Genomic DNA, 21,945 nt, shown 5'->3' with positions numbered 1-21,945 from the left:
TTGAAGATGTCCCTGCTGGTTGCAAGGGTGGTTGCACTAAATGACGTCTGAACATCCATTCCAACCCAAACCATTCTATGATTCTACAAAAAACTCATCACCATTCCTAGTGATGACTGTCTGTATAACACTTCAACAATTTTAGGAAGGTCTTAGTGGAAATGCGTGACTGACAATACCAAATCCCTATAGCCTCATTCAGGAAAGGAATCTGTATATACGGATCTTAAGTTTGCTAGAAATTAGAATCATAGAATAGTTAGGGTTGGAAAGGACCTTAAGATCATCTAGTTCCAACCCCCATGCCAGGGGCAGGGACACCTCCCACTAACCATGTCACCCAAGGCTTCGTCCAACCTGGCCTTGAACACTGCCAGGGATGCAGCATTCACAACCTTCCTGGGCAACCTATTCCAGTGCCTCACCACCCTAACAGGAAAGAACTTCCTTATATCTAATCTGAACTTCCCCTGTTTAAGTTTTAACCCATTGCCCCTTGTCCTGTCACTACAGTCCCTATTGAAGAGTCCCTCTCCATCATCCTTATATGCCCACTTCAGATACTGGAAGGCTGCTATGAGGTCTCCACGCAGCCTTCTCTTCCCCAGGCTGAACAGCCCCAACTTTCTCAGTCTGTCTTCATAAATTCCATTAATTTCTCCAAAGTCGGATGGTATTAGGAAAATGTACACTATCAGCTGAGTGAATAATAAAATACAATTCCATCTCTGCTGCTATGCGCAAATATTTATGGCAAATTCACTTGAATTCCTGCAGAAGCTTTATGCATTTTTCTTCATTTTACTGTTTAATGTATTCACTGCACATAGTAGCAAAGGAATAGATGGATAACTTCTCTAAAATGTTTCATGTAAAAGGTAATGGTTTTTAATAGTAGTTACTACTAATAGCTATTAAGAGTGTTTTTACTTCAGTTTGTATAGTTGTATTAGATTATCAAGAACTATTTATCCTTTTTTTTTTTTTTTTTGTCTCTTAGTAACAACAGGGCAGCCTAAAGTATCAAGAAGCTCTACTGCAAGTACCCTACCAGTGGTACCTAGTATTTCTTCTGCAGCTACTGTATCCATTGAGACTACAAATCCCACAGTAACCTCAAAAATCACGGTTCCAGTAACTTCACCAACATCCCCTCTTGGCACAATAATGCCAACAACTGGTAGGTTTCTAGTGCTGCTGTCTAAAATAAATAATAGTAAATAATGTCAACAACTAGTAGGGTTTTAGTGTTACTGTCTAAACAAAATGATAATAAGCTCACTCTATACATAGTTGAGATACCACCCTACTAAGAAAGCATTGCAAGCTGTCTCAATATCCAAATGTAAGACTACAAATAAAGAAGCAGGCAAAGCCTACTAGGGCTCCAGCAAGGAGTCCGTAAACCAGGAATGTTCAGAAGTGTAGATCAAAAGTGCATGGAAATAGGAAGGATATAGACAGTAGGTTAAAAACACAACCAAAATCTCTTGTGTGCCTCATCCCAGAAGCACATTAAAAGCTCTACAAGCAAAGCACCAGCTGAACTCCAGCTGGATTTATTAGCTCAACTTCAGCCTCTTTTCCACAACTGGTTCAGTTATGCAGTCATATTCAAGGAGCATCCAACCTATTAACTCTGAATAATGTAAGCAGGCTCCAAAGCAGAATCACACAGGTATCAGTGCAGCAGCTTTGTTTAGGACTCTTAGAGTCCTGCTCCCAGGAGGATGATTCCTCCACCATAAATTATTTTTTGATTCTGTGACTGTGGAGACTCGTAATAATGTGTGGCTTCGCACTAACATGCACTTCAACTAATAAGCCATCATGGACCCAGGCTAACAGAGAAAGCAGAGTTTAAAAAAAGGTCCCATAGCAGTCAAAACACAATTTCAAACGCTGCCATTGTGACAGATGATTTGTATGCTGGGACAAGGAATGTCCTATAGTATGATGGTATGTAGCTTTGTAATTTGTATGTACAAATTATGGAAAGCTGAATCTGTGGCTGATTTGGAACATAAGAATATCTAATAAATTGTCATTTGTGCAAAGCCCATACAGACTTGAGCAAAAAAATCTGACTTCTTAGAAAAAATATATAAAACCCAGAAAAATACAGCAAATTAGAACAAACAAAGATATGAGACAACAGAAAACAAATACAAGTAGAGAGATTTGGCAAGCTTGTGAGAACATGAATATAAAGAATTACACAGAAAATATTCACAAGATCAAGGGTGAAGACTGGATTTCTGGAATATGGGTAGCTTCATAAATTGTCTATTTATAAAAATTCAATTAACTGATTACTCATGTTACATTATTTACCTTTACTCCAAAAGAACATACTACATCAATTTTTACCACACCAAACATGACTACATCCATCAGTACCCCTTCCATAACTACCTCAACAAAAAGAGCTATGACGCCTAAAACAAAGCCTACATCTGTTGCCTCATCAACCACTGCTTCAACAGAGACGGAACAAGTAAGGTTCACCTCACCACCCTTCAAGACCACTATCAAAAAGGAAACTACAACCACCGCAATACCTACTCAGACCACATCTCAGATCACAACTTTCAGCAAACCTGAACTAACAACAGAAGGTAATTATGACTTTTTGGTATCTGCCAAGTGAAGCCACCATTTACAAGATGCACATCAATGGATTTTAAAAAAAAACAAACCAAAACCCAAGAATTCTTACTAGTTGTCTTAAAATTGCAAATAAATTGGAAAGTACGTGGGTAACTGAGGACGTGTGATAAAATTGAAAATTTCTGTCACTTGCCAATGGAGCAAACATCTGACATCCAAATATCATTTTAAACCTAACATTTCTTTTTGAGGCCATACTCTACACTTCCTCCAAATTTAGGCAAAATCTCTCTATGCTTCAAGTCAGGTTCTTGAAAACTTGGCAAAATACGTGTTTCCCTAGCCATTTTAACAAATTCTTCCCCCCTCCCCCTGAAAAAAATATATAAAGAAATTTTACTTTGGGATGTCAGGAACTCCATATGCCAAAAAAGACAGTCTCCTCTGTGGCTGTATGACAACGTGAATTGCTAAACTAGTCACTTACTAATTTAGCAACTGACACAAGAGGCTGGGACAGTGTGCAGTGGAGGAGTCTCCTGTAGTGAGAGGGCACATGTACACACTCTCCCAATCCCGACATTTCCCACAAAGTACTGTTGGGGCGCGCACATCTGGATCTTCTTGTGCCAGCAATTACAGCATCCTCTGAGGAAGTATCACAACCCACTTTAGGAGCTTTATGAGTTCCCAACCATTACTTATAGACATTCTTCCTTACTTTACAGAGAGTGAGGGAACCCAAGCAACCATGTCCCAGTGGGTAAGAGGGAACTGAGATGCCCTTGACCTAAGATTCTGCTTCACTTACCCCTGCTTTTCCAGATGATGTTCTTGCTCAGTCTCGGAGGGGAGACATGCACATCCAGAGAGGCTTTTATTTCCTCAGGACCTCCAGAAAGAGGCAGGGGGTGCTGAATTGTGTAAAGGTACCCTTCAGGCCCAGTTCTTGCCATATATTTTTTTGAGTGGAAGCCAGCCATTGGTCCATTTATCCCTCTTGCCCAGTAAGACTCAGTGTGGTCTGGTCATACTCATACTCTGGAGCTTCTGCGTGGGGACTGCCCACCTTCTTTGCCTTCCCTTCTTGCCATGCCACCTGCAATCGACCTGTGCTTTTCTCTCTGTAGCTGTCACCCACAGAAGACCAACAAAGCCACACCTTGTGCAGCATCACATCACACAGAAGACCACCCCTTCCACATCCACCAGCAGCACCTCCATCCCAAGAATGACCATCCGTGCCAGCAGCCCAGAAGTCCCACTGACAAAGATGTCTCCAATTCCCAGCTCTTTAGCTGCCACCTCAGCCTCATCTGCTTCTTCCCCCTCCTCTACTGTGCCCTCAACACGGTTAAGACCATCATATCCTGGTAAGGCTCCCTTCTGCCCTTTATGCTGCTTAGCTGCTCCTTCCAGCTCCCACCCATTCATGCTCTCCTAAGCAGCATATCCCACACAGGCTTCACTTCTGGTATTCATTCTTAATTCCCACTGCTTTTGTCATGGGACTCCTGGGTTCCAGGCAGGTGTTGGGACTGGCCCACACATGACCCCGACTGCATCTTCTTCCCTTACCACTTCAGGGGTTTGTTTCCGGGGTACAGAGGTGTCAGGGTACAGTCATGCATGAGTTTCTACCCTACAACTAGCAAACAGAGACAAGCTAACATAAACTCTCTCCAGTTACAGTGGTGCCCTGATAATGCACAATGGGGGAAGTAGAAGGCAGTGAAATTGGAAACATATATCCAGTTTACACCTCAGGACAGTTTTGGGTGAGAGACAGAACACAAGGCAAGTTCTCCATCCAAAGGATGTCCAGGCCCTGACACAGCCATGAAAATGCAGGTCAACAAATGCCGACCCCTTGGCCAATGATGTCGCTGTGTGCAAATGATTCAACAGTGGAGGGTGGGCAAGAAGGTGTACACTCAATTCCAGACTAAAGTTATCCCACTTAGACTGATAGGGCTCCACATGCCTGGGTTGCCTTGGTGTTGACTAGAACAGTCTCCTTTGAAGAGATGCCACAAAATGCTTTGCCTAGACTCTTTCCCAAGACTCAACCATTCTTTTCTCTCGTCCCTTTCTTTGTAGCAAGGGAGCCAACAAGAGCTAGGACTCCAACTAGTAAAGTAGTAACAGGTGAGTGCTCTGGTCAGGAGAGAGCTAAGAGACATCCATGGCCAATGCCTGTACCTTCACTAGCCTTGGCTCTCCCATGCATCCTTTCCAACACAGTCCGAAGCAGGCATATTGTAAACTACCTGTAAACCAGTGGATCACACGTGAAAGTAGCGATACCTCTTCCTGTATCAAGACCTCTATGAAGAATCAGACAGAGACAAATTGATAAATGGCAAATATAAAAATCATCACCAGCCTGCAAATCTCAGAAGCAGCAGGATTGGATGAGACATATTGGGAGTCATGGCCACATTCATTCATCCAAGGAAGAAAAAAAAAAGAAAGTGCAAAACTTGCTTCTGACCTACTTGCCCATAATCTAGCATGAAGATTCTACCACAAAAGTGGCTGTATCATTGTCCTTCCCCTCTTACCTTGTCACTTTAAATTGATCTGTGCTTTTCTCCCAGCAGCTGTCACACACACAAAGACAACCGTGCCACACATCATGCCACCTCTGACCACACACAGGACCACTGCCACCACCTCCACCAGCAGCACCTCCAGGACCTCTGTCTCCAGAGAAGCCATCACCACAAGCAGCACAGAATTCCCACACACAAGGACATCTCCAAGATTGTCTCCTGTCCCCAGCAGCATCCTCAGCACCCAGTTGCCACCTACTGCTACTTCCACAGTCTTCTCCACATCGGCCCCAACCACCAGCCCCCAGCCAACACCTACAACTCTATGGCCCAAGCTGTCTTCCCCAACAACGAGAGGTCCAAGAGAGTCACGTGCAACAGAGTCCTCTGCACCCTCCACAGCTAAAACCAGCCCAATGTCTTCATCTGCATATTCTCCCTTATCAACTGTGTCCTCAACATGGCAGGTCTCCTCTCAGCCTGGTATGGCTCCTTCCTACTCTTCCCACTACCCTGACTTCTGTTCCCAACTTTCATGTTTACTTTCTTGCTTGCTTTCTTCCTTGCTTCCGTTCATGCATCCATGCATGCTTGCGTGCATCCATCTATCCTCCCAAGTGTTGAGCACTTAGCATGCAGCTAGGACCAACCCACTGTGACTGGCACACACATTGGTTCTGGATGGGTCTAAGCAGAATGGGGAGGCTTAGGGAAGAAACAGAAGCCCAATCTTCCTATTGCCCCGCAAGACACCATGTGTAACGAGGCTGACTTTCTTGTACATTCCTACCCCGGAACATTTGCCCACCATGTTTGTCTTGCCTTCCTCTCATACCTGGTCACCCTCAGTTGACCCATGCTTTCCCCCCAACAGCCTTCACTCACACAGAGACAACCGTGCCACACATCGTACCACCTCTGACCACACACAAGACCACTGCCACCACCTCTGCCAGCAGCACCTCCAAAACCTCCGTCTCCAGAGAGGCCATCAGCACAAGCAGCACAGAAGTCCCACACACAAGGACGTCTCCAAGTCCCAGCTCCGCATCTGGCCCCAGCAGCCCGCTCAGCACCTGGATGCCACCTACTGCTACTTCCACAGTCTCCTCCACATCAGCCCCAAGCACCAGTCCCAAGCCAACACCTACAACTCTGTGGCTCAAGCCATCTTCCCCAATGACAAGTGCTCCAAGAGAATCACCTGCAACAGAGTCCTCTGCACCCTCCACAGCTAAAACTAGCCCAGTATTTTCACCTGCATCTTCCCCCTCCTCAGCCATGTCCTCAACATGGCGGATCTCCTCTCAGCCTGGTAAGGCTCACTCCTGCCCTTAGCAGTTCTCTGATTTATCTTCCAATCTGTTACGTTTCCATCCTTCCTACTATCTTTTATTCCATCTCTCTCTTCATTCTTCCCTCCGTTTTTTCTTTCTCCCACCCAACCTTCAATTATCCTAGGCCCCCTTCCTTCCTCCCACCCACCCTTCCATTCTTCCTACCTGCCATCCATCATAGCAGCACAAGCTACTGCATTTTTATTTTGTTTTTTTTTTGTTGCCCTCCATTCCTGCTTTCACTGGCATCAGTACTTTGCTATGGCCAGCTTTGGTATCTGACATTGGGCAGAGGTTTCTCCCACACAGCTTGGCCTCTGGTCTGGAGGGGGCAGTAGTTACACTGTGGCTGTTCCTTCAAGGGAAATACACACATTTTGAGACACTTCTCTCCATGGAGAGGCATGGGATGTTTGCTTGATGGAAGGCACCCTTCAGGTGCTGTCTTTGTCCCCCTGTTTTGGGGCACATGCTGGGTTGGAGGAGGAGGGCAGAAGGCAGAGACCCACTCCTCCTGTCTTGCCTGGCAAGACTCCATACAGCAAGACTCTGCTTTTCTTGCACATGCCCAGAGCCCTGGACTTCCGCTTACTGCCTTTGCCTTCCCTTCTTACTTGATCACGCTCATTTGACCTGCGTTTCCCTCCCAACAGCCCTCACCCACACAGAGACAACCGTGCCACACATCGTGCCACCTCTGACCACACATAAGACCACTGCCACCACCTCTGCCAGCAGCACCTCCAAGACCTCTGTCTCCAGAGAGGTCATCACCACAAGCAGCACGGAAGTCCCCCACACAAGGACATCTCCAACTCCCAGCTCTGTGCATGTCCCTAGCAGCTCTATCAGCACCCAGCTGCCACCTACTACTACTTCCACAGTCTCCTCCACATCAGCCCCAACCACCAGTCCCAAGCCAACACCTACAACCCTATGGTCCAAGCCGTCTTCCCAGACAACAAGTGCTCCAAGAGAGTCACCTGCAACAGAATCGTCTGCACCCTTCACAGCCAAAACCAGCCCAATGTCTTCACCTGCATCTTCTCCCTTCTCAACTATGTCCTCAACATGGCAGATCTCCTCTGAACCTGGTAAAGCTGCCTCCAGCCTTTCCCACTGTCCTGTCTTTTCTTTGCAGTTACCACAATTCCTTCCTTCCACATTTCTTCTTTCTTCCCTTCTTCCTTCTTTCCTAGCAGCACAGGCTGCTACGGCATTTGTTTTGGTAGTTACTCTCTGTTCCTGCCTGCTTTGGCATCAGTACTATGCCATGGCCTGCCTTGGAAAAGGCCATGTGGCACAGCTTTCTCCCACAGAGCCTTTCCTCTTTTCTGGGAGGGGACAGTTGTTGCACTGTGCCTGTTCTTTTGAGGGAGAAACACAAATTTGGATAGGCTTCTCTCCCTTGAGAGGCAGAGGGTGCTTGCATTTTAGAAGGAACCTTTCAAGTGCTGTCCTTTTTTCCTCTATTTTGGGGGACATTCTTGGTTAGTAATTTAGATCTAGGAGACAGACCCACACCTCACTCTTTCCTGGGAGGACTCAAGACACTGCCTTTGTGTCACATGGCCCCAGCTAAGGACTTCTGCCCACTGCCTTTGCCTTCCCCTCTTACTTGGTCATGCTCATTTGACCTGTGCTTTCCTCCCAACAGCCCTCACCCATGGAGAGACAACCGTGCCACACATCGTGCCACCTCTGACCACGCACAAGACCACTGCCACCACCTCTGCCAGCAGCACCTCCCAGACCTCTGTCTCCAGAGAGGCCATCAGCACAAGCAGCACAGAAGTCCCTCACACAAGGATGTCTCCAAGTCCCAGCTCTGCGCCTGTCCCCACCAGCCCACTCAGCACCTGGCTGCCACCTACTGCTACTTCCACAGTCTCCTCCACATCAGCCCCAACCACCAGCCCCAAGCCAACACCTACAACTCTATGGCTCAAGCCGTCTTCCCAGACAACAAGTGCTCCAAGAGAGTCACCTGCAACAGAGTCCTCTGCACCTTCCACAGCCAAAACCAGCCCAGCTCCTTCACCTGCATCTTCCCCCTCCTCAACCACGTCCTCAACATGGCGGATCTCCTCTCAGCCTGGTAAGGGTCCCTCTTCCCTTTGCACTGTTCTGCCTTGTGTTCCCAGAGATCACGCTTCTGTCATTCCTGCCTTGTTTCTTCCAAGTACCACAGACTGCTTGGGCATTTGATTTGGTAGTTGCTTCCTGTTCCCTCTTCCTTTGGCATCAATAGCATGGCATGGCCTGCCTTGGAAAAGGCCATGAGGCACCTGTCTCTCCCACAGAGCCTGGACTACTGTAGGAAGGGGGCAGAGGTTACAGTGTGCCTGTTCCTTTATGGAAAACACACATATTTTGAGAGGCTTCTCTCCTTGGAGAGGCAGAAGGTGCTTGCATATTAAAAGGGACCTTCAGGTGCTATCTTTGTCCCCCTCCTTTGGGGCACACACTGGGATGGAGCAGGGGGAGAAGGCAGAGACACACTCCTCCCTTTTGCCTGGCAAGACTGTGCAGCAAGACTCTGCTTTTCTTGCACATGCCCACAGTCTGGGACTTTTTGCCTACTGCCTTTGCCTTCCCCTCTTACCCAGTCATCCTCAACTGACCCATGCTTTCCTCGCTGTAGCCTTCACTCACACGAAGACAACCATGCCACACATCGTGCCACCTCTGACCACGCACAAGACCACCACCACTGCCTCTGCCATCAGCACCTCCCAGACCTCTGTCTCCAGAGAGGTCATCAGCACAAGCAGCACAGAGGTCCCCCACACAAGGATGTCTCCAAGTCGCAGCTCTTTGTCTGCTCCCAGCAGCTCTCTCAGCACCCGGCTGCCCCCTACTGTTACTTCCATGTCAGCCCCAACTACCAGTCCCAAGCCAACACCTACAACCCTATGGCCCGAGCTGCCTTCCCAGACAACAAGTGCTCCAAGAGAGTCACCTGGAACGGAGTCCTCTGCACCTTCCACAGCCAAAACCAGCCCGATGTCTTCACCTGCATCTTCCCCCTCCTCAACCATGTCCTCAACACAGTTGATCTCCTCTCAGCCTGGTAAGGCCCCCTCCTGCCTGTTCCGATGCTCTGCCTTCTGTTCCCAGCTGTCATGGTTGCTTCCTTTTTTCCTTTGTTCCATCCATGCATCCATGCCCTCCTGAAGCATATGGGAGTTGCACATTTGTTTTGCCTGTTGGCCATCTGCTCCCTCCGCCTTTGGTTACCTTGGAACCTGCTAGACTGACTGTGGTTGGGATGGATGTCATTTTTGTTTCCAGCAGGTTGTCTGATCCTGTTGTAGTTGCATGTACTCATTAGTGTTGATAGCAGTTATGCTTTAGGAGTTGCTGTGGAGTGTATGCACAACATCCAGGTTTTCTCCATTTCTTCTCCTGCCTGTTACAATGTGGGTAAAGATGGGTAAAGATATCACTGACATAATCAGGATCCTGAGGGAAAATGAGGGACCAAGTTGATTCTCCATACCAAGAATGCCATACCCAGTGCTGGGAGACGGACCGGGCTTCCATCTCTTGGGGAATGTGGCGATTCCTTTTACATCTTGTAGGGGGTTTCAGTTGTTTTTTCTTTGGTACCTTCTGAAAACTGGGTGTACCTGGATGCATGTAGGTTTTTTTTCTCCTTCTGCATTTCTGATTCTCTTCCCATTCCTGCTGATGGGGAAGTGAAAGAGCAGATGTTGAGCACGAAGCATGCAGCTAGGACCAACCCACTGCTGACTGGCACACACATTGGTCCTGAATGGGTCTAAGCAGGATGGGGAGGCTTAGGGAAGGAAACATAAGCCTAGCCTTCCTATTGCCCCACAGAACACCATGTGTAATGAGACTGATTTTCCTGCACAGGAGCTCCACCCTGAGATATTTGCCCACCACCTTTGCTTTCCCCTCTTACCTCATCACTCTAAATCGACTCGTGCTTTCCTCCCAACAGCCTTCACCCACACAGAGACAACCGTGCCACACATGGTACCACATCTGACCATGCACAAGACCACTGCCACCACCTCTGCCAGCAGCACCTCCAAGATCTCTGTCTCCAGAGAGGCCATCAGCACAAGCAGCACAGAAGTTCCTCACACAAGGATGTCTCCAAGTCCCAGCTCCGTGCCTGTCCGCAGCAGCTCGCTCAGCACCTGGTTGCCACCTACTGCTACTTCCACAGTCTCCTCCACATCAGCCCCAACCACCAGTCCCAAGCCAACACCTACAACTCTGTGGCTCAAGCCGTCTTCCCAGACAACAAGTGCTCCAAGAGAGTCACCTGCAACAGAGTCCTCTGCACCTTCCACAGCCAAAACCAGCCCAACTCCTTCACCTGCATCTTCCTCATCCTCAGCCATGTCCTCAACATGGCGGATCTCCTCTCAGCCTGGTAAGGGTCCCTCTTCCCTTTGCACTGTTCTGCCTTCTGTTCCCAGAGATCACGCTTCTGTCATTCCTGCCTTGTTTCTTCCAAGTATCAGAAACTGCTTGGGCATTTGTTTTGGTAGTTGCTTCCTGTTCCCTCTTCCTTTGGCATCAATAGCATGGCATGGCCTGCCTTGGAAAAGGCCATAAGGCACAGGTCTCTCCCACAGAGCCTGGACTACTGTGTGAAAGGGACAGTGGTTACAGTGTGTCTGCTCCTTCAAGGAAAACACACACGTTTGGAGAAGCTTCTCTCCTTGGAGGGGCAGAAGGTGCTTACTTGTTGGAAGGAACCCTTCAGCTGGGGTATTTGTCTCCCAGTTTTGAAGGACAAGCTGGGTTGGAGGACGAAGGCAGAAGGCAGCGACCCACTCCTCCCTTTTGCCTGGAAAGACTCTGTACAGCAAGTCTCTGCCTTTCTTGCACATGCCCACAGCCTGGGACTTTTGCCTACTGCCTCTGCCTTCCCCTCTTACCCAGTCACCCTCAGTAGACCTGCGCTTTCCTCCCTGCAGCCTTCACTTACACGGAGACAACTGTGCCACCTCTGACCACGCACAAGACCACTGCCACCACCTTTGCCATCAGCACCTCCCAGACCTCTGTCTCCAGAGAGGCCATCAGCACAAGCAGCACAGAAGTCCCCCACACAAGGATGTCTCCAAGTCCCAGCTCTGTGCCTGTCACCAGCAGCTCTCTCAGCACCCATTTGCCACCTACTCCTGCTTCCACAGTTTCCACCACCTCAGCTGTCACCACCAGTCCCAAGCCAACACCTACAACTCTATGGCCCAAGCCTTCTTCCCAGACAACAAGTGCTCCAAGAGAGTCACCTGCAACAGAGTCCTCTGCACCTTCTACGGCCAAAACCAGCCCTATGTCTTCAGCGGTATATTCCTCCTTACCAACTGTGTCTTCAACATGGCGGATCTCCTCTCAGCCTGGTAAGGCTTGCTCCTGGCCTTACCCCTGTCCTGCTCATTTTCCCAGCCTTCACATTTGTATCTTCCCTCCTTCCAGCCTGCCTTCCTCTCACCTTTTCTTCATAGCAGCACAGACTGCTTGGGCACTTGTTTTCGTGGTTGCTCTCACTTTAGTTGCACTCCTGATTCTATCCCCATTCCTGCTGATCTGGAAGTGAGGGTACAGCTGTTGAGCACTTAGCATGAAGCCAGTACCAGCCCAGTGCTGAATGGAACATACATTGTGTGCTGAATGGGTCTAAGCAGGAGGGGGGACTTAGGGAAGGAAACAGAAACTCAACTCTTCCTCTTTCCATACAAAACTCCACACTTTACAGGGTTGCTTTTCTTGCACATGCTCCCAGCCCAGTGCTTTTGCCTACTTCCTTTCCTTTTCCGTCTTGGTCTATCACTGCGTGTCACTGTGTGCTTTCTTCCCAGCAGCCTTCACCCACACAGAGACAATCGTGCCACCTCTGACCACACACAAGACCACCACCACCACCTCTGCCAGCAGCACCTCCAAGACCTCTGTCTCCAGAGAGGCCACAAGCAGCACAAAAGTCCCCCCTACAAGGACATCTCCAAGTCCCAGCCCCACGCCTGTCCCCAGCAGCCCGCTCAGCACCTGGATGTCACCTACTGCTACTTCCACAGTCTCCTCTACATCAGCCCCAACCACCAGCCATAAGCCTACACCCCTCACTACTTCAACTGCTAAGAGCACTACGTATCTTTCCTCCCAAAACACCACATTTATTCCACATGGCAAAACAACTTCATTAATAGTTCCTACCAGTGTCTTTCCCACATCCACTCCAGTTTTGATCCCAACTGTTTTGTCTACAACAATTTCTTTTGCACCCGGTGTTGTTACTACTGCTTCTACAGAGTCAGTAGAAAGGACTTCTCTGCGAACAACAACACTAACCACTACCCGCACTACATCAGCTCCTTTCACCACTAGACTGTCAACATCCTTGTCTTCTGCTGTACCATTAACAGTGCCACAAGGTAAAGTATAGCCATGTCATTTCCTATGTCATATCTTTTGTTTTAGCACATACTTTCATTCATGAAGGTATGAATTCTTACATTACTTATTCTTTGGTATGATACTGTATGTATGGATTGGTTCCATCTTTTTGTCATTTCTCCATTGATTTTAATTTCATAACAACAGGTTCCCTACTATATACTGATGTAAACATGGAAAAGTCTGAGTTAAAGACGCCAAAAGGATGCTCAGGAGAGTTACAGAATCATTTAGGTTTTAATCTTAAAATCCCAGTTAAGCACTGTAAGAAAAATACATTAGGCCAGGTTATCTCCTGACTTACCTGTCAGTCTTCCCTTTAGCTGCCATAAACTCTTTCTGCCCACTTCAGTTTTTTTTTGTCTCTGTTTTGCAGGATACTCTTTTTCTCAGTTTTCAAGGTACAGTAATGTACCTTGAGGGTGAAGCAAGGATGGGCAACCTGGGAGGAATACAGAGCACTGTATAGGAGCAGGGCAAGAGGTGCATAAGTTGCCTTTGTAGTACACAATATCCTTGTTTCTCTTAATCTAAACGTGAAATACTACCTTTAAACTCTTTGGAAAACCGTTGTTTTCATCAGCTCTTTGCTTCATCAAGGGCTTAGTGTTTTGCTTCAAGTCAGGACAAAATGTCAGCTCAATAAATCTAGTCATTACCTGCTATGTCATATTACGCATTCTACCTAGTAACGAAAGACAGACTTCAGGCAGGCATCCAAGGTGTGTACTTCTGGCTGCCTGTAAATCAATCAGTCATTGAAATGTTTACATTCAGCACCTTTCAGATAAGTAAGATCTATTATAAAGACTGCGAACCAGAAATAATTCCACCACAATTATCCAGCTGGTTGTTTTATTTGCATCTTTGTTTTCTCATCAGTGAATTAGATTGTTTTTTCCTGCTGGTCTGAATTTGCACTCGACTCTTAATAGGGTGTTGGTCTTTTTTTTCTCATTTGCAATTCTAGTGACTTGCATTTTCTTGCTTGTTCTCCAGAGCAATCCTCTCATGCACCTTCAGTGCCTAGTTTAAAACCTTCTTTTGCTGTGTTACTCACCTGCAACTTGTTAATTGCCTCATGCAGTAGGAATGGTTTTCCATGAAACTGAGTATGGAAGCAAATGTCATTCATGACAACTAAGATAAATTTCTGCTATAATTTTTCTCTTACATTTGACAGAGCGCTGTAGAGAAATAAAGTATGAAGAAAAAATAACTTACAAAGGCTGTTCTACAAATGTCACTTTAAGCCGCTGTGAAGGATCATGTCCATCCTCAACAAAGTAAGTTGAGAGATTATGAGATACTGAAGTGGTTCCCTTGTGTTATTTGGCCATCTGTAAATAGTGGTATTTGTTAACTACCACTCCTTTATAATTCAAGGAGGAAAATATGGTTTGCATCTACCTAGTAATTAAATGTTGCAGTATGTCAGCTAACTACAAACAATCCTAATAAGGTCATTTAGTACATAGGGATTTACAATTTAAGCAAGGAATGTTGTCTCACTTCCTTAGTAATTTTTATAAACCCCAGACATAAGTGCTGCAGGTTTTGAGGGCTGCTTTGTTGGTGGTTTCTTTGTTGGTGGTTGTTTTGTTGGTTGGTTTTTAAGAAGATAGAGTCAGTTAGGCTGCAACTACCTGTTTTCAAGCAGCCAAGGCATCAAAATAAGGAGTTTCTCACCTTAATATGTAGTGTCACTTCTGTTGTCTCATAATGTGGTCCTAGCAGTATAATTCAGGCATATTTTATAGTTAAAGTGTGTTGTCACAGTCTCCGCAGTTCTGCTTGCTCATTAGGAGACTCTTCAGGTAGAGAATTGAGGCTTCAATGAAACTAAACCCACTGCAGCAGTATTACAGAGTTCATTTATGTGGGAAATAAACAGCTAATAGTCCCAACAATCCAAGCAAACACTATGTTCAAGAATAGGGAAGCAATGAAAGGTTTTGCTTTTGCAGTAACTACTTTATGCTGAAGCAATGAGCTGTCCCCTTCAAAGTGAGTTCAGGTGAAAACCAAATGACTGATTTTGGATCCTGAGAGTTTACGAGGGCTGGGGAGCCTGGAGGAAGCGTTTTTAGAGTTAAAGGTTCATCACAATCACTAAAGCAAGCTATGGTTAAAAAGCTTTTAATTGAAACCAAGGAGACTTCTCTCCTTTAGAGAGATTTTAAGAAAAATATTTTTCCATTTAGCATCTGTTATCATATGCCAGAGGCCTTTCACAAGCTCGAAGTGCACACATCTTAAAAGAATTCCAATATACTTCATGATTTTCTGAAGTGCAAAAGAAGAATGGGGAAATCAAATGCTATGAGTTTTCCAGTGAGGTCTGAGGAATAATAGCTCTAAAGCTTTTGAAAGTCCATTCTCAAAAAGTAAGTCAGGAAGGCAGAAGCTCAGCACACCTGAACTTACAGTATTCATTGTGAGAACCAAGACCAGTCAGCTGCTGCAGGGTTTTAATCTTGTAGTTGGCAGAACCTGACTCTTAAGGTTGTGCTCTCTCCTCTGAACATTCTACCATGAGAAAAATAACATTCAAATACTTGAAAAGCTGTAAGCCTGCAATGCTGCATACAAATCCTGATGTTCTCTTCCAAACAGGTTGAATGTTGAGGAGATGGTGGTCAACACGGCATGTGGCTGCTGTAGGCCACTTCAGCTTCTTAAGAAGGAACTTCAACTGCCATGCCAAGACCCAGATAACCCTGGAAAAAGGCTCATGAGAGAAGTAATTATATTTAGTGGCTGTGTTTGTGACTTGGACAGTTGCATACACTAGCCAGAGCTCCAGATGGCTTCAGACACCTTTTTTGGTTGGGTTTTTGTTTGTTTGTTTTTTTTTTTTTAAACACTGATCATGATTTACTACTTCTACAGTGACTGCTCACTGCTGGAGTTCCCTTGTATTGATTATACAGGACAGCCTTGCAGTGAGGCACCCTGAACAAGCCCCTGGAGCATCAATGAACTTAACTGATAAACTATTCCTTATCAGGAAGGGATTCAGGGGGTGTGAAGGGGAGGGAAAAAAGCATGGGCAGGGTGGGTATTGGGAGAGAATACCATGGCAGGGACAGTTTGGCCTTGCTGAGGGCAATATTTAACCAGAGGCTAAAAACTGGCCTACGCATAGTGCAGTAACAAAAATTCGACTTTCAAATAAAGTAGAAGGAATTGAATTTGCAAACCTACCTCATTATTTGACCAATTATTTTAACAGAAAATAGTCTAGTAGGTTCACTACAGTTGAATGAGGGCCTGTGTAATGGCCCATTGCATCACTGGGAGACCACTGAGGTAGTATGTTCCTTGTCCTTTGAGTGGACACAGCACTTGTGCTTGTAATCCCTACCCAGCTGCTGTAAGAAAGCAAGGTGCTACTTGAACGGAAATGTAACTTTGAGGTTTCTAATGTAGTGTGGTGGGACATTTTTAGAAACATCATTAACAGACATAGTGGATTTTGGACAAAGCAGAGATCTGCAGGGCATTTTCCTCCAAGGAATCAAAGACCATGTGCCTTAACAGGACACAGGTAGTTCACTCAGAAGTGATTTCTACTTGCTGCTAGTACTCTTTACTACTTTGTTTGCAATTCAGTTAAGATGAAGTTATATGAATGCACAAAAGCTTGTAGTACCCAGGTAGCTTTTCTTCTTTTAGCAAGTTTTGGAGAACTACTAGGAATCTGCTGCATACACTTAAAGCTTGAGTGAGGTTATTTAGCACCTCAGATTACCTTTTACAGCGTCAACATTTTTTACAAGTCCTGCCTTTAATACTGGTGTGCACTTCTTCACCTCAACCATACCCCACTGCTGCACCAGTTTATTACAGCTTCTATTCTTAATATACTTACTGTTGTTAAACACTGTAAATCATTTCACATCAAGGTTACTTTGTTGTTTGGTTTCGCTGTGGGTTCTTCCCACCCTACACACACAAAAAGCCATAAACAACCTCCCTGGGGGAGCAGAGATCTGTAGGCTGGGAAAGACTCAACTGAACACAACGCACCAGTGGTTCGCAGAAAGTAATTTACCATTACGTATCATTTGTTGTTCCCCAACAACCATTCAATGCAAGTATTCTTTACACTTCCATGCCCCCAGACAGAAAAAAAAAAAAAAAAAAAAAAAAGGCCAGTTTGATTACTGTTCTAATCATTTATTTAATCTTAATACGTTCTTCTGATGAATATAGTCTAATATATAGTCTTCTATATGAAAATTCTCCACTTAATTTGACAGAACTTTGTTTTATACAAATAAGACAATCACCATTAATGTTACATACTGGAGTGTAGGTCAAGAATGAACATATGCTACCTGTTTTGCTATTCAGTTATTTTCATATGTCAATGCCTGAAAATACTGTACTTAAAAACAATAACACTGTTTACTGCAGAAATTACTTTGTCTGCTTGACAGGATACATCACTTTGGTAAGTTAACCATCATTCACAAAGAAAAAAAATCAAGTATTTGTCTTTATTTGTTCACTTTTCTGCTCACGGCTTCATTGAGCTGACATTTAATACAATGTGTGAACAACTGTAAGCTTAACACAGTCACCACTGAAAAATACACTTTCCCTTACCCCCCCCTCCTTCCCACATTTTAAATGCACATTTTAGCACAGCTCGAACCAAAGCACAGTGAACTGAAGTAGCGCAGTGTCTCAAGGTATCCTTTAATGAGGGCATACACTGTTTTCAGGGGGACAGATACACAACAGGATGTGAGAAAAATGAAATAGAAGCTGCTCCCCTGTCTTTGCTAAGACTCCCTTTAGTTCAGCACATCAGATGTTTAATGCAGCAGTCAACAGCATGGTTAAGGTAACAGGACTAATGAAGAGACGTATGGTAGGAACAAGACACAACATAAGATAGTCCACTCATATTTTGCAAACTGCCCGACCTTACTGCAGGAACTGCTCATGAAGATTTTCAAGGAATATTTGCGATCCAAGAGTCCTGATTAGCCACTGAAAGGCCACAAAAGTGCCTCAAGAGAACTTCTGCAGAGAGACCAGGTCTCTAGCCAGATTTCTAGTCACAACAGCCACAGCTACCAGTAACTTCTGAAAAAAAAAACACCCCAAAATATCTCCCAAAATCCACACCCCACATCCAAACCTTTGCTCCTCTTTTTTCACTTGCACTCAAGTACCACCACTAGCCTTCAACCAAACCAAATTGTAATCACCCACTTCCATCATTCAGCTGCAACCACTGAAGTAAAAAGCAAGGCACACCCAAACAGAATCCTGTCCCCTGCTGTGCACTGAGCAGCATGACAAGAGCCTCATTGCTACCACTCTTAATTTCATGGACATACTTGGCTACATGTGCTGAGACATCAGTCCCAAACTTCTCTGAAATAACCGTGAGAACATCTTGATCTGAGGTTCAAGTCTCCTGTAGTCAGCAGCAGCTGAATTCATTCACTGCGACTTGAAGCACTCACTGGCAAGTAACCCCCAGTTTCTAACTGTGCTACCTTGCCTGCTCAGTTTGAGCAGCCTTTGGGGCACTTTAATGCTTGAACAGTGTGAGTCAAAGTTATGCCCAATTAGTTCTGCAGAGGCTGCAGAGTTTGCTGATGTGGAACACATTACGAAGGCTTTGATTGTAAAAAACACTATACAAGCTGACCATTTTGGGCCTTCAGCATGCTCAGTCTTCTACACCATGCTGGGTATTTTTACCACCACTGACAGACAGGAAACTGTTCAAATACCAGTTATTCAACCTCTTGAGTTTTAGCATTACTGTATATTGGAGAAAAACACTGTTTAAAATTACATTTTCATCTAAAACAGTGCATGCCTCACAGCCTTTCAGGGGCCCACTTCTTCCCACTTCTCCTTTTATACAGTATCAGATCCTGTAGAGTTAGTTATATTGTATCGTTAGGACTACTACTTACTAAGTCTGATGGGAAACAAAAAACACAGAAGAGAATATTTAACCTTACTTTGACTAACCATGAATACGTGTGTACCCGTTCACCATCTACCAGAGCAGTTCACCTCACTGAGATAAGCAGAAGGATTAAGAATAGCTTTTGTGTTCAATCCACTTTCCAGAGATCACAAAACACTTAGATGTGAAGGATTACAAGATTAAGACTCTGGTCCTGTGGCATTTTTCAAACACGAAGATTGGTGACACTCAACATAAATGTTCACTTGAATCAGATTCAAACGCACATGCCCTTCCAACCAGTACAAGACTTGTGGCAATGTTCCACTTTATAAAGTTTGACTCTACATTAACATCCAAATTAACATTACTGAGCAGCATTACATTCGTTTCTTTCAGTTCAGAGCTGAGTGCTTTAGCCGGTGCTCCTCAAGGCAGAACGTTACTAGCCCTTTCCAGTTGAAATCCTTGGTTACTACACCTAAATAAATTTCCCTTTACTGAGTTTAAAAATTGGACCTCTGCAAAGAAAAAAGGAGCATAAGAGAGCCCACACACCCTTTGTGTAACGCACTAAAAGCCATTTTTAATGTGGAAAGTCACTTCCCTGTACTGTACATTTTATAGTCTTAATTTCAAACAAGGGGCAAGTCCTAATAAGGCAGGGAGCTGATAATGGTTAACAGTGCAGTACTCAAGACAGTGATGTACAAGACATTTATTTGCAGTATGATGACAGTGATATAAATGGAAGAAAACCAAACTGACATGGTTAATATTAAAACTGTTCTGACAGCAATTCACATAATCTCTGAGATACAGCTTCTTTACTTGTTCGTAGTGTGAGCCTATACATCTGAAAAAAAAACCACAATATTATTTAGTTTTTAAACACAGTTTGGCATTAAATGAGTGCACAGTCAACTAGCAAAAGCTACCAGTTACATCTTCTGTGGTTTTTTTAGATTTGGTAGGAAAAAGACCTCAAGTTAAAACACTCAAAAGCAGCCAGCCACTGAGTAGTACTGCTTTCTCAAATCATAGGATGGAATATGTCTCCAAACCCTTGTTGAGAGGGTTTGCACCACTGTTCCAGCATTTTTAGGCTTTAAGAGCAAGGTGTTATCCAAAATTGTTCTTTAAGAGGAATAAATGTCGTAGGGAACGCCTGAATGAATAATCTACCACCACATCTCAAGAAACAGGAGACTCATCACTCAAGACTTACAATCCAAAACTTTTCAACCCTCAGTTAACTTCAATAAAACCTTTACAAAAATGCTTGATGAAAAGTATTCTTAACATTGCATTCATTTGTTATGTTTAATCTTTTAACAATCATTCTTCTATTAATTTAAAATGGCAAAGGGAATTACACTTAATTGTCCAAGGTGCACAATACAGAAACAGAAAATGTTTCCAGCCTTCAAGAGAAGACTCCACAAACAGTCTGGAATAACACAGTCATCTCTTCCAATACCGAAGAGAACCGCTATGAATAAGCAGCTTAACAAACCGGGCCAGGACCAGTTGCTATAATTTCATTTCTTGTTGGAGTCTGCAGTCCCCATTAGCTATTGCAATGATTTAAGTAAACACTAGAGTTCTAGATAATGCAGATATTTAGTTCAAACAAGATCTTGTATTTAACTGTAGACACTTAAACAGATACCTGTGCCTGGAGGTTGGGTTCAAGGCGCAGCAAGCATCCAATCTGAGTAGTTTTTGTGTGTATGATACCAGCACCCACAAAGTTTGCAGGATTTGGATCTACCTCCTCAAGGAGGGCTGATCCAAAGCCAATAATCTATGAAAGAAACACAGCAGATTTAGAGGATGGAACAGTGGGACACCAATTTCAAATCTACCCAAGCACAGCCACCACCAACTAGCAAAACAAGTAGGTGGATAATTTTTACTTGAAGTGTTTAAGACACTATAGAATTATCCAGTAACATTTCTTTTAGAAGTTTTTGAAGTGACAAAGTGACCCTCAGAATGAACTGTTCCCAAAACAGGGTTCTTGGAAAAACTGAGAAATAATTTAAATTCAATGCAAGTCTCTCCTTTTTTTGATAAAGCCATTCCAGTTTTACACTAATCACTTCTGTTTTGACTAAAGCAGCCAGTTCCATAAGATGTGACTTGTTTTATTTTCTAACTACTAACTGTAGTATAAACTAAAGCTTGAAGTATTTTCCAACTGGGTTTTTATGAATTTGTGTTTTCCTAAATAGCTTCAAGTTTCCAGCTGCTACTGAAAACTATGTATTTAATTCAAGCCAAGATACAGTCCATTCAACCTAGCACTGCCAAACAACTGTAACACAACATGGACTTAAACTTGAACAGGATAATCCAATTGCTGTACAAACCAAGATGAACAAAGTTTGCTTATGCCACTACCCTTATGCTGCAAATTGAAAATACCACACTGCCACCAACCTTAGCTTTTGTGATCTCTGCATCCATCGGGTGTTTTGCTTTAAAGATATTCTGTACTTCTTGTTTTGGACTGCAAGACAAGTCAAAATAAATACATGTATTACACAGAGCATTGTTCAATAGCAACTAATTATACTGGAAGAGTTTATAACTCACAGGATTATGTATGGGATGGTGCAGTGTATGAGCTGCAGTTCCAGTATAGCCTTTTTTCCCCTTGGCTCACAAGAGCCCCAAGCCCAAGTACAGACAATATCTTACTTGCTCAGTTGCTTCCAACGCTGAAAAAAGTCTTGAGATGACATCTCTGTCGGCTGGAAAAATTTATTCAGGGTGATGGGTAATTTTACTGAAAGGTTTTGAAATGTTCCACCATACCTGAATTGGGAATAGAGAGAACATGGTGTATGCAACACAGTGCCAGCAGTCTCTCAGCCTAAATGAACCAAGCAATTGAGGATAAACACTAAGGTGAAGGTGCAATTGTTTATCATTAAAATCCATCAGCTACAGATAACATTATCTCTCAGATACAGTTTTAATCCACTGCCGAATAAATATGCTCTGCTTAGATGACATGTGAAAGTGAACTGGCAGAACTTCTAATAAG

General features: G+C 44.5%; 2 protein-coding genes across 6 annotated transcripts in view; one reads left to right on the top strand and one right to left on the bottom strand.

Annotated features, from left to right (window-relative positions):
• Positions 1 to 15,782, top strand: part of MUC6 (mucin 6, oligomeric mucus/gel-forming) — a 69,216-nt gene extending 53,434 nt beyond the window's left edge. Inside the window, exons 32-43 of the mRNA XM_061380416.1 lie at positions 1,001 to 1,216; positions 2,349 to 2,618; positions 3,453 to 3,983; positions 4,711 to 4,758; positions 6,040 to 6,480; positions 7,156 to 7,596; positions 8,160 to 8,600; positions 9,147 to 9,575; positions 10,473 to 10,913; positions 12,352 to 12,924; positions 14,130 to 14,232; positions 15,563 to 15,782. Of these exons, the coding sequence (XP_061236400.1) occupies positions 1,001 to 1,216; positions 2,349 to 2,618; positions 3,453 to 3,983; positions 4,711 to 4,758; positions 6,040 to 6,480; positions 7,156 to 7,596; positions 8,160 to 8,600; positions 9,147 to 9,575; positions 10,473 to 10,913; positions 12,352 to 12,924; positions 14,130 to 14,232; positions 15,563 to 15,740 (4,112 nt within the window). The 3' untranslated portion in view covers positions 15,741 to 15,782. The remainder of the gene's footprint in view (positions 1 to 1,000; positions 1,217 to 2,348; positions 2,619 to 3,452; positions 3,984 to 4,710; positions 4,759 to 6,039; positions 6,481 to 7,155; positions 7,597 to 8,159; positions 8,601 to 9,146; positions 9,576 to 10,472; positions 10,914 to 12,351; positions 12,925 to 14,129; positions 14,233 to 15,562) is intronic.
• A 3,811-nt stretch (positions 15,783 to 19,593) lies between these two features.
• Positions 19,594 to 21,945, bottom strand: part of AP2A2 (adaptor related protein complex 2 subunit alpha 2) — a 47,930-nt gene continuing 45,578 nt past the window's right edge. For all 5 annotated transcript variants that reach the window (XM_061380222.1, XM_061380221.1, XM_061380224.1 and 2 more), the window contains 4 exons: positions 21,597 to 21,713; positions 21,336 to 21,405; positions 20,563 to 20,697; positions 19,594 to 19,746 (listed from right to left, as the gene is read on the bottom strand). In XM_061380222.1, the coding sequence (XP_061236206.1) occupies positions 19,669 to 19,746; positions 20,563 to 20,697; positions 21,336 to 21,405; positions 21,597 to 21,713 (400 nt within the window). In that variant the 3' untranslated portion in view covers positions 19,594 to 19,668. The remainder of the gene's footprint in view (positions 19,747 to 20,562; positions 20,698 to 21,335; positions 21,406 to 21,596; positions 21,714 to 21,945) is intronic.

The sequence above is a fragment of the Neopsephotus bourkii genome, unplaced genomic scaffold, assembly GCF_033783945.1.
Source record: "Neopsephotus bourkii isolate Nb327-2 ecotype Australia unplaced genomic scaffold, CSIRO-AGI_Nbou_v1 NB_1792, whole genome shotgun sequence".
In the NCBI taxonomy this organism is placed as follows: Eukaryota; Metazoa; Chordata; class Aves; order Psittaciformes; family Psittacidae; genus Neopsephotus; species Neopsephotus bourkii.
This window is presented reverse-complemented; position numbering and strand designations above follow the sequence as displayed.